This window comes from Vulpes vulpes, chromosome 2 (assembly GCF_048418805.1).
Source record: "Vulpes vulpes isolate BD-2025 chromosome 2, VulVul3, whole genome shotgun sequence".
NCBI lineage: Eukaryota > Metazoa > Chordata > Mammalia > Carnivora > Canidae > Vulpes > Vulpes vulpes.
The window spans coordinates 163,465,795-163,480,338 of NC_132781.1; the positions used below are offsets into that span (position 1 = coordinate 163,465,795).

At 46.5% G+C, this 14,544-nt stretch overlaps 1 protein-coding gene across 1 annotated transcript in view; it reads right to left on the reverse strand.

The window, feature by feature from the left end:
• Positions 1–3,190: 3,190 nt before the first annotated feature.
• The window catches only part of LOC112929697 (arylacetamide deacetylase-like 4), a 28,505-nt gene continuing 17,151 nt past the window's right edge, over positions 3,191–14,544 (reverse strand). The window contains exons 7-8 of the mRNA XM_072745290.1: positions 12,699–12,762; positions 3,191–4,884 (exon numbers count right to left, since the gene is read on the reverse strand). Of these exons, the coding sequence (XP_072601391.1) occupies positions 4,110–4,884; positions 12,699–12,762 (839 nt within the window). The 3' untranslated portion in view covers positions 3,191–4,109. The remainder of the gene's footprint in view (positions 4,885–12,698; positions 12,763–14,544) is intronic.

A 14,544-nucleotide genomic window follows, 5' to 3' on the forward strand; every position in this document is an offset into this window, starting at 1 on the left:
CCTCAATTTTTTTCATCAGTATTTTATAGTTTTCAGAGTACAAGTCTTTCACCTTCTTAGTTAAGTTCATTCCTAGGTATTTTATTATTTTGTTACAATTATAGAGAATTTTCTTAGCTTCTCTTTCTGCTGCTTCATTATTAGGGTAAAGAAATGCAAAGGATCTCTGTACGTGGACTTCACATTCTGTGACCTTACTGAATTCATTTGTCAATTCTAGTAGTTTTTTGGTGGAGTCCATAGGGTTTTATATATATAGTAGTATTATTTCATTTGCAAATAGTGAAAGTTTTACTTCTTCCTTACTAGTTTGGATGCCTTTTATTCCTTTTTCTTGTCTGATTGCCATGGCTCAGACTTTCAGGACTATGTTGAACAAAAGTGGCGGGAGTGGACATCCCTGTCTTGTTCCTGATCTTAGGGAAAAACTCAGTTTTTCACCATTGAATATGATGTTTGCTGTGGGCTTTTCATCTATGGACTTTGTTACATTGAAGTACATTCCCTCTAGACCTACTTTGTTGAGGGCTTTTATAATGAATGCATGTTATACTTTGTCAAATGTATACATTTGCATATATTAAATAGTGATATTTATTTATTTATTCTCTTATTGATGTGATGTCTCATGTCAATTGTTTTGTAAATATTGCATCCCAGGAATAACTCTCACTTGATTGTGGTGAATGATTTTTTTTAATATATTGTTGGATTCAGTTTGCTATTATTTTTTTTGAGGATTTTTGCATCTATGTTCATCAGAGATCCTGGCTTGTAGTTTTCTTTTTTTCTTTTTTCTTTCTTTCTTTTTTTTTTTTTTTTTTGGTAGTGTCTTTATCTGGTTTTGGTCTCAGGGAAATGCTGGCTTCATAGAATGAATTTGAAAGTTTTCCTTCTTTTTTTATTTTTTGGAATAGTTTGAGAAGTACAGGTATTAACTCTTTAAATGTTTGGTAGAGGGATCCCTGGGTGGCGCAGCGGTTTGGCGCCTGCCTTTGGCCCGGGGCGCGATCCTGGAGACCCGGGATCGAATCCCACGTCGGGCTCCCGGTGCATGGAGCCTGCTTCTCCCTCTGCCTGTGTCTCTGCTTCTCTCTCTCACTGTGTGCCTATCATAAATAAATAAAATTTAAAAAAAAAAATAAATAAATGTTTGGTAGAAGTCACCTGTGAAGCTGTCTGATCCTGGACTTTTTTTTTGTTGGGAGTTTTTAAATTATGATTTTATTTCATTGCTGGTAACTGATTTGTTCAAATTTTCAATTTCTTCCTGAATCATGTTTCTAGGCATTTATTCATTTCTTCTATATTGTTCATATTGTTGGCATGTAATTTTTCATAGTATTCTCTTATAATCCTTTGTATTTCTGTGTTGTCAGTTGTCATTTCCCCTCTTGTATTTCTTATTTTGTTTGAGTTCTCTCTCTCTCTCTCTCTCTCTCTCTCTCTCTCTCGTTTGATGAGCCTGGGTAAAGGCTTATGAATTTTGTTGATTCAATAAAACTAGCTCCTAGTTGTATTGAGCTGTTCTATTGTTGGTTTGGGTTTTTTTTTTTTTGTCTCTATTTTATTTATCTCTGCTCTAATCTTTATTATTTCCTTCCTTCTACTGATTTTAGGCTTTATTTATTCTTTTTCTAGCTCCTTTAGGTATAAAGTTGTGGTGTGTGAGATTTTTCTTGCTTCTTGAGGTAGCCCTGTATCACTTTAAACTTCCCTCTCAGAACAGCTTTTGCTGTATCCTAAAGGTTTTGGACCATTGTGTTTTCATCTTCATTTGTCTCCATCATTCTTTTTTTAATTAATAAACTTCTGATGAGACCTTTGGTGGTGAACAGACTATGGTGGTCCCCATGATCTCTATCCCCTGGCATTCACACACTTGTGGGATCCCCTTATATGGGCAAGGCCTGAAATTTGCTACTAACAGAATATGGCAACAGTGATAACATATATGTGATTACAAGGACGCCTGTGTGGCTCAGTGGTTGAGCATTTGCCTTAGCTCAAGGTGTGATCCGAAGATCTGGGATCAAGTCCCACATCGGGCTCCCTGTGAGGAGCCTGCTTCTCCCTCTGCCTATGTCTCTGCCTCTCTCTCTCTCTCTCTGTGTCTTTCATGAACAAATAAATAAATCTTTTTAAAATTATGTGATTCCATATTTGTAAGTATTTTAGATTTTAGTGGACATCTTGCTGGAATCTGTCTCGCCCTTAGTCACTCGAAGGAAGCAAGCAAGCAGTCATTTGGGGTATCTTATATGGCAAGAAACTGTGAATGGCTTCTAGAGTCTAAGGGTGATAAATAATAGTGAAAGGGAATATAAAGGAAGGGAGAAGAAATGTTGGGAAATATCAGGAAGGGAGACAGAACATAAAGACTCCTAACTCGGGGAAACGAACTAGGGGTGGTGGAAGGGGGGAGGAGGGCGGGTGTTGGAGGGGAATGGGTGACGGGCACTGAGGTGGACACTTGACGGGATGAGCACTGGGTGTTTTTCTGTATGTTGGTAAATTGAACACCAATAAAAATTAATTTAAAAAAAATAATAAATAAAAAAAAAAAATAGAGTCTAAGGGTGGCCTCTGGCTAGCAAAGAACTGAAGCCCTCAGTCTACAACCTCAAGAAACTGATTTCTGCCGATGACCTGAGTTAGAAGTAGACTTTTTCCCAGTCAAGACTCAGATGAGACTACAGCCCACAGACCAGACTCCTGATCTACAGAAACTATGAGATAATAAATGTGTATTGTTTTAAGCCACTAAGTTCACTGTAATGTTGTTACCCAGTAACAGATAACTAGCATACTCTTCCATCAAAGTTACTCACATATAACACATGGATCATGATGCCTATAGGATGTCCTGAGAAACTCAATCCAAATTCCCTTTGTAGATATTTGCCTTCTTTCCAAGAATCCAAGACACCTGTAAGACCCCCTCCTCCACTGATCATAAAGGAGGTCCTTGGTACCAAGAGAGGCTATGGTTGACAGGAAGGGAAAGCCTCCAGTTCCAGCACTTAGGTGGATCTAGACAGCAGTGAGGCTCTGTGATATAACAGATGTATCTAGCAAACATCGGCCCAATGTAAAAATTAATGTGGAGTGCACAGCACCAAGATTCTCTTCCCTCTCCCTGCAAACGGAGAAAGTGATATGGGCTAAGCAAGGACACGGTTCCTTTTTTTTTAAGATTTTATTTATTTTTAAATAATCTCTATACCCAACGTGGGGCTCAAACCACAATCCTGAGATCAAGAGTCACACGCTCTACTAACCAAGCCGGCCAGGTGCCCCCAGGACAAGGTTCTTTGTAAAAAGTAGGAACCATACATAAGCTCACCAAAGAAAGAGTGTGTAAGAAGATGTCTGCCTTTGAGGATGCAGTTTGTGTATTCCAGAAGGCATCCAGAGGTTCCCAAGACAGCTTTGGCCCTGAGAGCCTGCCTCTTGGTAGCCAGGGACCTGATTTTGGAATTCAGATTAGAGACTTGAGCCCAGACAACATTCACAGCCCCCCAGAGCCCATTCTTTCCCGCACAGCCTCTCCTTTCCCTCTTCCCCCTCTCCTTTTCCAGGCACGTCCCCTGAAACTTGCTTTTAGTCCAGTCGACAGGTTGCTAACTTGAGAGAAGAGTTCTACTGCAACAGCATTTCTCCGGCTGCATTCTGATCTGGAACCAGTCTGTAATTTGGCTGGTGACCTCTGACCCCAAGAACAATTAGGTGCCCCCTCCTCCAACAGGCAGCATGGTCCACCAAGCCATGCTTTCGCATCATGAGTAGATTCACCAGGGACGGTATGACTAGTTGTTGGCATTCATTCTGCACAGACGTTGTGTGCTAGGGCTTTGAGAAATTCTTAAAGACATTTGTTCCTTCCTCTGATATTTATTTCACCTGAATGAGAATGTTAGCGAGTGCTACTAGATTCAGGATTAACCATTGCTGGTGCCAGAAAGAAAGAGCAACATCTTGGATTTTCTTAGATACTAAGCAGGACTGTTCTAAGCTTCCTTATCCTTCCCTTGTGGGCCGAGCATTGATTTAGCATCTCCTTGATCAGCAAAATAGAATCCACCAAAGGACACAATGCCCCAGGGTTACTATATGCTCTTTATATAACTGATGACAGCGTTTACAATTTTCAAGGCGCATGGGAAAAAGAAAAACTTCTGATCAAAAAATATCAGGGACCCATGGAAGCCATCCTCCACGTGATACCACATCACAGAGACCCCTTGGTCCTCCAAGCGCTTCATATAGAGCAAGGTGTCATCACGGAGGACATCGTTCTCACAGCTCACCAGGAAGGCCTCGGGAAGCTGAGCGATGACCTCATCATCCCCTAGCAGAGGAGCATTTGTTATATCAAAAAGATGTTTGTTTTCCAGGTAGGCAGCCTCATTAAAAGGGCCGGGAAATTCAGGCTGGTAACCTGGCTTCCTGAAACTCTCGGGTATGTTGTCAGAGCTGAGCCACTTGCTGTATTTCCTCCAGATGTCCGGGGGGATGAAAGCACCGCTCAGGATGGTGTCCCACCAGTGAGAGTTGACAACCAAGTATTTAAGCATACATATCATCATGATCTTCTGGGAGAGGAAAGGGACGTTCCGGTTCTGCTGGTGGGACGGCAGCTGCAAATTGATGATCTGAGTAATTGGATAAATCAGCACCTGGGCCCTGACCCGGGGAAGATCTGATCTGCCCACCAGGTGCTGGATGACACAGGCCACATTCCCTCCCCCAAGGCTGTCTCCGCAGATCACAACCCGGGAGGGGTCCACCCCGTAGGTTTTGAGGCCCTTCAGGAAGAGAATGGAGGTGTTCAGGCAGTCTTGGAAAATGCAGGGGTAGTGGTGATCCGGAAGCTTGCGGTACCTGAGGAGCAAGCAGGGAACACAAGCACAGCAATGTGGGCAGCTGTCGCTGGGAGCCGTTTTGACTGTGTCCTCGACCCCCCCTTGCAACACTGTCTCTGACTAAATCCTCAGAATGGCCCTGTGAGGTAAGGATTTTTATCCACCCCCCCCCCCTTCTGCAGATGAGGATGTGAAGAGCCTCTCCTTGGTCTTGCAGGCAGGGACTCTCGACCTCTTGACTCACACACTAGGCTCTGCCTGCTGCTGGGAGATGCAGACACTCCACACAAGGACACGCAAGTTGAAGTGGAAACAGAACAACCAATAATGGCAGGAAAGGCAAAGGAGGCTGCTGTTCCTCCTGCTGGCTCTCTGGAGAGAAAGGGCTTGAAGGAACTAAAGCTCAGATGGAAGGGAAGTTTCTTTCAGGAAGAATTTTTTTTTTTTTTAATCAAAAATCTAATGACCAAGGTTTGTTCTTTTCCAAGGACTCAAAGAGCCGCCTTCTCTTTGAGGTTTGGGGGAGGAGGGAGCGGGTTGGGAGGCACCCCGAGGGTGAAAGTGTAGGAAGGCTACGCGGCAGCGAACACACACTGCTCGGGCTCTGAGAGCATCCCGAGGGCTGCCCTAGGCAAGACCCCAAAGTGTGTCTCTTCGTGGGAATTCAAGGGTAAAGAGAATGGACTTCAAAATGAAGGTCTAACATGTAAACTACAGAGAAATATTATTCAGCCACAAGAAGGAAGGAAATCCTGCCATGTGGGGCAACATGGATGGACCTTGGGGACACTACAAGTATTGCAAGGGGGAGTCAAGGACACAGCTAAAACTCACACTAAGTGCAGGAAGTCAAGCAGAGAAAGGCAAATACCGTGTGATCTCACTTATACGGGGAATCTCAAAAGCCAAAACTCAGAATGGTGGCTACCAAGGGTCTGGGGCAGATGGGGGTAGGATAGTCAAGAGTACGCACTTCCAGTTCTAAGTGACCAGGTGTGGGGCTCTAAGGCACAACATGGTGATTACAGTATCAAACTGAGGCAGAGGGCACCTTAAAGTACCTAATCTTATACGTCAATTATATTTCAACAAAGCTGGGGGGATGCACTTACATAAATACAAAAACACAAGCTACAGAGTGCAGGAATCAAGATTGGGATAAGAGAAGGGAATGAATTTAAAAAAAAATAATAAACAGTCTGCCTAGCATTGTACCTTCTAGTTCCGTCCGCATCATTGCAAATGGCAAGATTTCATCTTTCTGACGCTGAGTAACATTCCCTTGTGTATACAGACCACATCGTCTTTATCCATTCACCTGTTGATGGGCATCCGGGCTCTTTCCATAGTTTGGCTCTTGCGGACATTACTGCTGTAAGCATTGGGGTGCAGGTGCCCCTTCGGATCACTACACTTGTATGCTTTGGGTAAATGCTTAGTGGGTCATAGGGTAGCTCTATTTTTAACTTTTGGAGGAAATTTCATAGGCAAGTACCATGATTTCACTCATATGTGGGATTTAAGAATTAAAACAGATGAACATAGGGGAAGGGAAGGAAAAATAAAATAAGAGGAAAACTTAGAGGGAAGCAAACCTAAGAGACTCTTAAGTGTCGGAAACAAACAGGGTCGCCGGAGAGGGGATGGGGTAACCGAGGGACCGGCATGAAGGAGGGCGCTGGATGTCGCGGGCACTGGGTGTACATGCAACTGATGAATCAGCAAATTCTACATGTGAAACTATGAGAGAGAAATAGTTTGGCTAAGCTGCTTGGATTAGACATTTTATGTAAAACATGGTTGTTATTCCAAATTTTTGTTTGAAATTGTCGCTAATTGTCTTTTCTCTTCTTACAACCTATCATTTGAAAGGATCAAACAAGTGTATTCTAACTCTAAGATTAAATTTAGAAGACACTCAAGAGGGAAAAATGAGGGCAGCTGGGAGGTGGGGGGGGTGCTCAGCAGTTTAGCGCTGCCTTCAGCCCAGGGAGTGATCCCGGGTTCTGGGATCGAGTCCCGTGTCCGGCTCCCCGCAGGGAGCCTGCTTCTCCCTCAGCCTGTGTTTCTGCCTGTCTCTCTGTGTCGCTCATGGATAAATAAATAAAATCTTTAAAAAAAAAAGAGGGAAAAATGACACCTTAGACTAGTGGCTTTTAAACTTTGTTAGAAGGCGGCTGGGGGCTCAGTCAGTTAAGCATCTGATGGGCTCAGGTCCGTATCTCAGTGGGGAGTCTGCTTCTCTCCCTCCGCCCCTCCCCACACTTGCACCATTTCTCTGAAATAAATAAATCTTTCTTTTTTAAAAAAACAAACTTTGTTAGAACAGCAATATTATTGTTCTTATTAAAATGATACGAGTAGCCCCACTATAGAAGGTAAGTAGGTAGCAGTGGTTCTGGCTTTGCCCAAGGCTAAGGGACCTGAGGCCTCCCACTCACTCTTCCTCCTCCTTGACCTCCTTGGCCACCTCTAAGACAGTGAAGGGAACCCTAGTGCCCCGAGGAGCCCAGTTTGAAAGCCACTTCCTCCTGTTTGACCTTGATTTTCGTTTCCATTAGAAGTTGCTCCAGGCATCATCTTTAAGGACAGGGTTTGATCAACTGCAATTTTGCAACATTTCTTCAGCGAGCAACATATTGATAAATAAATCGATGTTATCAACGTGGGTTTTCATTTAAACTCAGCAGAACAGGGATCCCTGGGTGGCTCAGCAGTTTAGCGCCACCTTCAGCCCAGGACGTGACCCCGGGGTCCTGGGATCGAGTCCCACGTCGGGCTCCCTGAATGGGGCTTGCTTCTCCCTCTGCCTGTGTCTCTGCCTCTGTGTGTGTGTGTGTGTGTGTGTGTCTCATGAATAAATAAATAAAATCTTTAAAAAAATAAAAAATAAATAACTCAGCAGAACATATACTACTGGGTAGGGTCCTCGCAGTGAAAGGGCCCCAGCCCCCAGCAGCAGCAAGCACAAATTCAGGCTCCATTTTCCCCTTTCTAGAAGTGAATCCACCTCACTGAATGTTGACTGTGCAAATCTGACATAATGAAAGAAATAACAAACCCTACGTGCTTTCCATTAGCAGAATCCTGATTTGCTGGAAAGAGACGGTAACGCCCCGTGCCCTCCTGTATTCTCTCTTGACCACCGAGGGCAGGGGTAAAGGCTTTGCAGGACCAAAAGGGAAAGAGACTGATCCTCTCCAGGAGCTTAGGTAGGGAGTCCCATTATGCGGTGATGAGGAATTACGAGTATTTCAGATCCTGCACATCTTTTCCTGTGTCTCTAAGTCTTTACTCCTGGACATGGTCCACCTGCAGTCCCCCTGGCAGCCTGAAGAACCTTCCCCGCCTTTCTACCTTCACCAGCCACTCTATCAAAATCAGTCTCGCCCACGCCCTAAGTCTTCTTTTTACTCCTTCTTCTTCTCCTTCTTTTTTTTAATTTTAATTTTTTTTTTTTTTTTTGAGAGACAGAGAGAGCATGAGAGATGAGGCAGGGTGCAGGCAGAGGGAGAGGGAGAGAGAATCTTAAGTAGACTCCACTCTGAGTGCTGAGCCCATCTCAGGGCTGAGATCATGACCTGAGCTGAAATCAAGAGTCAGATGCTTAACCAATTGAGCTCCCACCCCCAGGTGCCCCTTGGGTCTTTTCCAGAAAGACAATATCCTAAGCAATTTCCTACAAAGTATTCATGCAGGTGTTTGTTAACACTTTCATGTGTTTGAGTATTTTCATCAGCACAAGGGCCTTCTTGGGTGTAGAGCCTGATGGAAACAATGGGTCCCTGCAGTTAGTTAGTTAGTTGTTTTAATGACACAATAAGCAGAATCATCACCCCAAACAACAGCCAGAACCTTGACCATAACCATCAACCAACCCTGTAATATCCTCACCAGCATCTCATCTCACTGCCTTCCTCATCTGAGGGAACAGTTCCCCTGAATCTGGCACCCATCATCCCTTTTGTTTCCTTTTTACATATGCAGATTCCTTACAAACACTCTTTTGATTTTGTTTTTAACTTGATAAAGTCTCAAAAAGAAAAAAGAAAGAAAAAGAGAAGTCTCAGGCTTTATGTAATTTTTTTGAAAAAATTTTTCACTGAATTTTATATGGCTAAGATGCATTCACGTTCTTTTGTGCCCTCCCAGTTCGTTTATTTAAATAGCTATGTTTTTTGAAAGGCTATGTAATTTTAATAAAAGAGAGGTAAAGAACCATATGATCTTGTCCATAGATGCAGAAAAAGCATTTGACAAAATACAGCATCTTTCTTGATAAAAGCCTTCAAGAAAGTAGGGATAGAGGGAACACACCTCAGCATTCTAAAGGCCATAAACGAAAGACCCACAGCTAATATCATCCTCAATGGGGGAAAAACCGAGAGCCTCTCCACTACAGTCGGGAACAAGACAGGGACGTCCACTGTCACCATTACTATTTAATAGCACTGTAAGTCCTCGCCTCAGCAATCAGACAACAAAAAGAAATAAAAGGCAACCAAATTGGCAAGGAAAACGTCAAACTTTCACTGTTTGCAAACGACATGATACTCTATTTAGAAAACCCGAAAGACTCCACCAAAAAATTGCTAGATCTAACACATGAATTCAGCATAGTTTCAGGATATGAAATCAATGTGCAGAAAGCTGTTGCATTTTAATACATCAATAACAAAGCAGCAGAAAAAGAAATCAAGGAATCGATCCCATTTGCAATTGCACCCGAAACAATACGATACCTAGGAATAAACTTAACTAAAGAGGTGAAAGATCTGTACTCTGAAAACTATAGAAAACTTGTGGAAGAAATGGAAAAGCATTCCGGGCTCACAGATTGGAAGAACAAACATTGTTAAAATGTCTGTACCACCCAAAGCAATTTACATAGTTAATGTAATCCCAATCAAAACGCCAACAGCAGTTTTCACAGAGCTAGAACAAACTATCCTAAAAGTTGTGTGGAACCACAAAAGACCCCGAATAGCCAAAGCAATCTTGAAAAAGAGAAAGGAAAGCCGGGGGCATCACAATTCCAGACTTCGAGCTCTATTACAAAGCTGCAGTCAGCAAGGCAGTAAGGTGCTGGCACAGGGACAGACACACAGATCAATGGGACAGAATAGAGAACCCAGAGATGGACCCACTATATGGCCAACTCATCTTCAACAAAGCAGGAAATAATATCCAGTGGAAAAAAGACGGTCTCTTCAGCAAACGGTGTTGGGGAAACTGAACAGCCGCATGCAGAAGAATGAACCCGGACCCCTTGCTTACAGCACACACAAACATAAATTCAGAAAGACCTGAACGTGAGACAGGAAACCATCAAAATCCTAGAGCAGAACCCAGGCAGCCCCCTCTGCCACCTCGGCCATAGCGACTTCACTAGACACGTCCCCGGAGGCAAGGGAAACAAAAGCAAGAACGAAGTGTTGGGCCTTCATCAAGGCAGAAGCTTCTGCACAGCGGAGGAAACCGTCAACAACACTAAAAGGCAGCAGGAATGGCAGCAGGCATTTGCGGAGGACACATCTGATGAAGGGCTAGTACCCCAAATCTATAAAGAACGTATCAAACTCAATACCCAGAAAACAAACAATCTGGTCCAGAAGTGGGCAGGAGGCAGGGAGCCTGGGGGGCTCCGTCGGGTAAAGCATCTGCCTTCAGCTCAGGTCATGATCCTGGGGTCCTGGATCGAGCCCCACATTAGGCTCCTCGCTCAGCGGGGAGTGTGCTTCTCCCTCCCTCCTCCCCCTACTCGTGCTCTCTGCCTCTTTCTCTCTTTCTGATAAATCAATAAGTCAAAAAAGAAAGAAAAAGAAAGAAAGAAAGAAAGAAAGAAAGAAAGAAAGAAAGAAAGAAGAAAGAAAGAAAAAGAAGAAAGAAAGAAAGAAAGAAAGAAAGAGAAAGAAAGAAAGAAAGAAAGAAAGAAATGAGCAAAAGGCACGAACATACACTTTTCCAAAGAAGACACTCAGAATCCTTATATTCAGCATCACCCATCATCAGGGAAATACAAGTCAACACCACAATGAGCTATCACCTCACACCTGTGAGAATGGCTAAAATTAGCAACACAAGAAACAACAGGTGTTGGTGAGGAGGCGGAGAACAGGGAACCCCTTGCCCTGTTGGTGGGAACACAAACTGAGACCACTTTGAAGGGTCCTCAAGAAATTACGACTAGAACTCCTCGACGACCCAGCAGCTGCACTATTGAGTATTTACCCAAAGGGTGCAGAAATACAGACTCCAAGGGGGCACCTGCACCCCAATGGTTATAGCAGCATTATCAACGATAGCCAAACTACGGAAGAAACCCCAAAAGTCCGTCCACCGATGAATGGCCAAGGAGGATGCGGTGTGCCTATCCAATGGGACGTTACTCAGCCTTAAAGGGGGATGAAATCTTGTCATTTGTGAGGACGTGGGTCGAGCCAGAGAGTGTTAGGCTACGTGGAGTAAACCAGTCAGAGAAAGACAAATACCAGAGGATTTCGCTCGAATGTGGAATTTCAGAAACAAATGAGCAAAGGGGGACAAAATAGAAATAAACCAAGAAACAGACTCTTCACTATAGAGAACAAACTGGTGGTGACCAGAGAGGAGGTGGGGGGGGGGGGTGAAATAGGGGACGGGGATTAAGGAGAGCACTTGTCCCCATGAGCACGGGCTGATGTATGGAAGTGCTGACTCATGTCCTGTACACCGGAAACTCCTATTACACTGTACCTTAACTAACTGGAATTTAAATAAAAACATAAAAAAGGGGATCCCTGGGTGGCTCAGCGGTTTAGCGCTTGCCTTTGGCCCAGGGCGCGATCCTGGAGTCCCGGGATCAAGTCCCGCGTCGGGTTCCCTGCCTGGAGCCTGCTTCTCCCTCCTCCTGTGTCTCTGCCTCTCTCTCTCTATTACAAATAAATAAATAAATAAATAAATAAATAAATAAATAAATAAATAAATAAAATCTTAAAAAAGAGTCTGGTTTTTTCTCTTTGTCTCTCTTTTTTCCCTTTGTTCATTTTTTTGCTTCTTAAATTGCACATATGATTGAAATCCTGGGATTTATGCCCCTCTGACTGGCTTATCTCTCTCAGCACTGCTCTCTAGGTCCATCCGTGTTGTTGCAAATGGCAAGATTTCACTCCTTTTAGAGAGAGGAAGGCAAAGCAGAAGAGACCCTGAACAGTAAAGAACAAACCGAGGGTTGGCGGGAGGCAGGTGCATGGGGAGGCGCTGGGGGGGGGGGGGGGCGGCGCTGGGCATCAAGGAAGGCACGTGCTGCGATGAGCACTGAGTGTGTTGTGTGAGTTATGAATCACTAAAAAAAATAAAACTTAAAAATAAAACTTCATCCCTTTTACGGCTGAGTAATACTCCATTATAGAGACACCAGGTGGTCTTTATCCACTCGTTAATTAAGGGACCCTTGGGCGGCTTTCGCACTTGGAATTGTAAATAATGTTGCCAAAACCCCGAGGGCGCACACATCCTGTCAAATTAGTGTTTTCGTATTCCCTGGGTAAACACCCCGGAGTGCGATTACCGGATCACGGGGTAGCCGTATTTTTAACTTTTTGAGGCCCCTCCGCCTCGTCTTCCGCAGCGTGGGTTCCAGCCACGGTGCAGGAGGTTCTTTTGCCTCCGCCTCCCCGCCAGCGCGTCGCGTCTCCCGCGGTGTACTCCACACCCCGTGGGGGGGGCATGTGGATCGTTTCTGGGTTTTCGCCCTTTTGCACATGCTGTGCCGGGGTCTCCCACGGCCGATGCGCGCTCATTCCTGCCTTGCCCCACGCAGGTGACACCCACCCACTGTCCCCAGCGACTCACCCAATCAACAGCAGCACCGAGTCAGTCTCCACGGCCAGCTGACTGCACAGGTTGTGGTAGGAGTCTGCAAGACAGGCCCGGTCACGGCAGCGGCCACCCCCGTGTCCCCTGCAGTCCCCCACCCCCCGCCCCGGCCCCCAGGGAGAGAGCCCACCAGCCGCATCGTCTGTGGGTGTGACATTGTCCTTCTGTTCCTGCTCTTGCCTCCTCTGCAGCGACACTGGCTGGCTCTGCCTCGGCACAACCAAAGAGCCAGCTCACGTCAGGCGCCTGACACCTGCTCCGGTCCCTGATGTGGGGGCTCCGATGTGCCTCGGGGCTCACCGGCGGCAACGTTTTCTTTTACAGTGGGGCATGGGGAGGGGGTGCGGGGGGACACTGAGGGCCCGGAAGGCTTGGTGATCTGACACCTAGAAACCAAGCCCAGAGGAGGCGGGCGGGCCTGACCGAGCGTATTAATGACGCTACGACGGAGAAATAGGCGATGGTTGGAGGGCGCAGGCCTACGAGCCGAGCGCGCCCCTGAGCTTTTCCGAGGACAAGGCCACTGTCCACAGCACGTTGGCCATCCCAGCACGGGCCACACACAGAACCTGCACAGAATAAGCCCCTAGTTCAGTGGTTGTCAACCGTGGCTGGACACAGAAGTTCCAGGGAGTTTTTACAAGTCCTGACGCCCGGCCTGAGCCCCAAGTCGCTGAACCTGTATCTCTGGGGGCAGCGCGAGTTCCCAAATGACGCCAGGCAACGCCGGCCCCGGGGGAGGTTGTGAACGCGAGCTCCGGCGGAGACGTGACGGGGGTGCGTGCTTCGTGGACACCGCTCGAGGGAGATGAGGGGGACCGAGGGGCCAAAACCCAGTGGGCGTGAGCAGCTGCTCAGGAGGCCTCAGCTCTGCCTGCAGAGTAGCGTCTGCTGGGAGCTTTTTAAAAATGCTGCTGCCTGGACGGACGGTAGCCCGGGCAGCACCTGGGTGTGGGGACCGTGACTCTACAGCCCCCGGGTTTCAAAGCGCCGCCCGGCTGGAGCCCGCAGCTGGCCCTGCCTCCCTGCTGGGTCGCCCTGGGGCATCCTCTCCTTCCCTCCGCCGGGCTTTGGCGCCTGCACCTGCGTCCCCTCCGCCAAGACCTAACAGGGCAGCACCGGGGCGAGGCAGGGTCTTGCCATGGGCGCAAAACCCAGGGCGTCAAGACGCTCAGCCACCAGGATAAATGCAACTTCAAGGAACCCGAGCAAACGCCACCGGCTCCGCGGCGAACCTTACATAGACAAGAGCCTACTTGGCCTTTGTGCAGTTCACCGGCCCTGTTTTGTTCATCGTAGAATTTTCAAAAACAGCGCATAAAACTATTATTCATCCTGAAGACTGCGCTTCGAGACGGTGGCCCGGGTGACCCCCTTGCCTCCCTTGCTCCTGCAGGCCTCGAACGCTGTGTCCAGGGCTCTTCAGAGCTGGCTCCTCCTCACCGGAGGGCAGGGCCTGGGCTCAAATTTTACCTTTTTTTGGAGAGGCTTTCTCTGGAAAAACTGAAGATGCTCCCAAGTCATCCTCCCATCCAAGCACTAACCAGGCCCAACCTGCTTAGCTTCCTAGCTCAGGCGAGATGGGGCACCTTCGGGGCGGTACCGGCATAGACGCCCCCGATTCATTCTCTGCTCCGTCCCCTTGTGCCAGCACTCTGCGGAATCACCCTACTTATTTGTTCTCTTTCATTGCCCAGCGTCCTCAGGGGGAGTAGGCTCCATGAGGCCTTTCGTGTTCTCCACTTGGTCCGCTGCCCCTGGCAGAGGGTCTGACACAAGGCAGATACTCCGGGAATATCGCTGAATGAGCTCTGGCTTTACT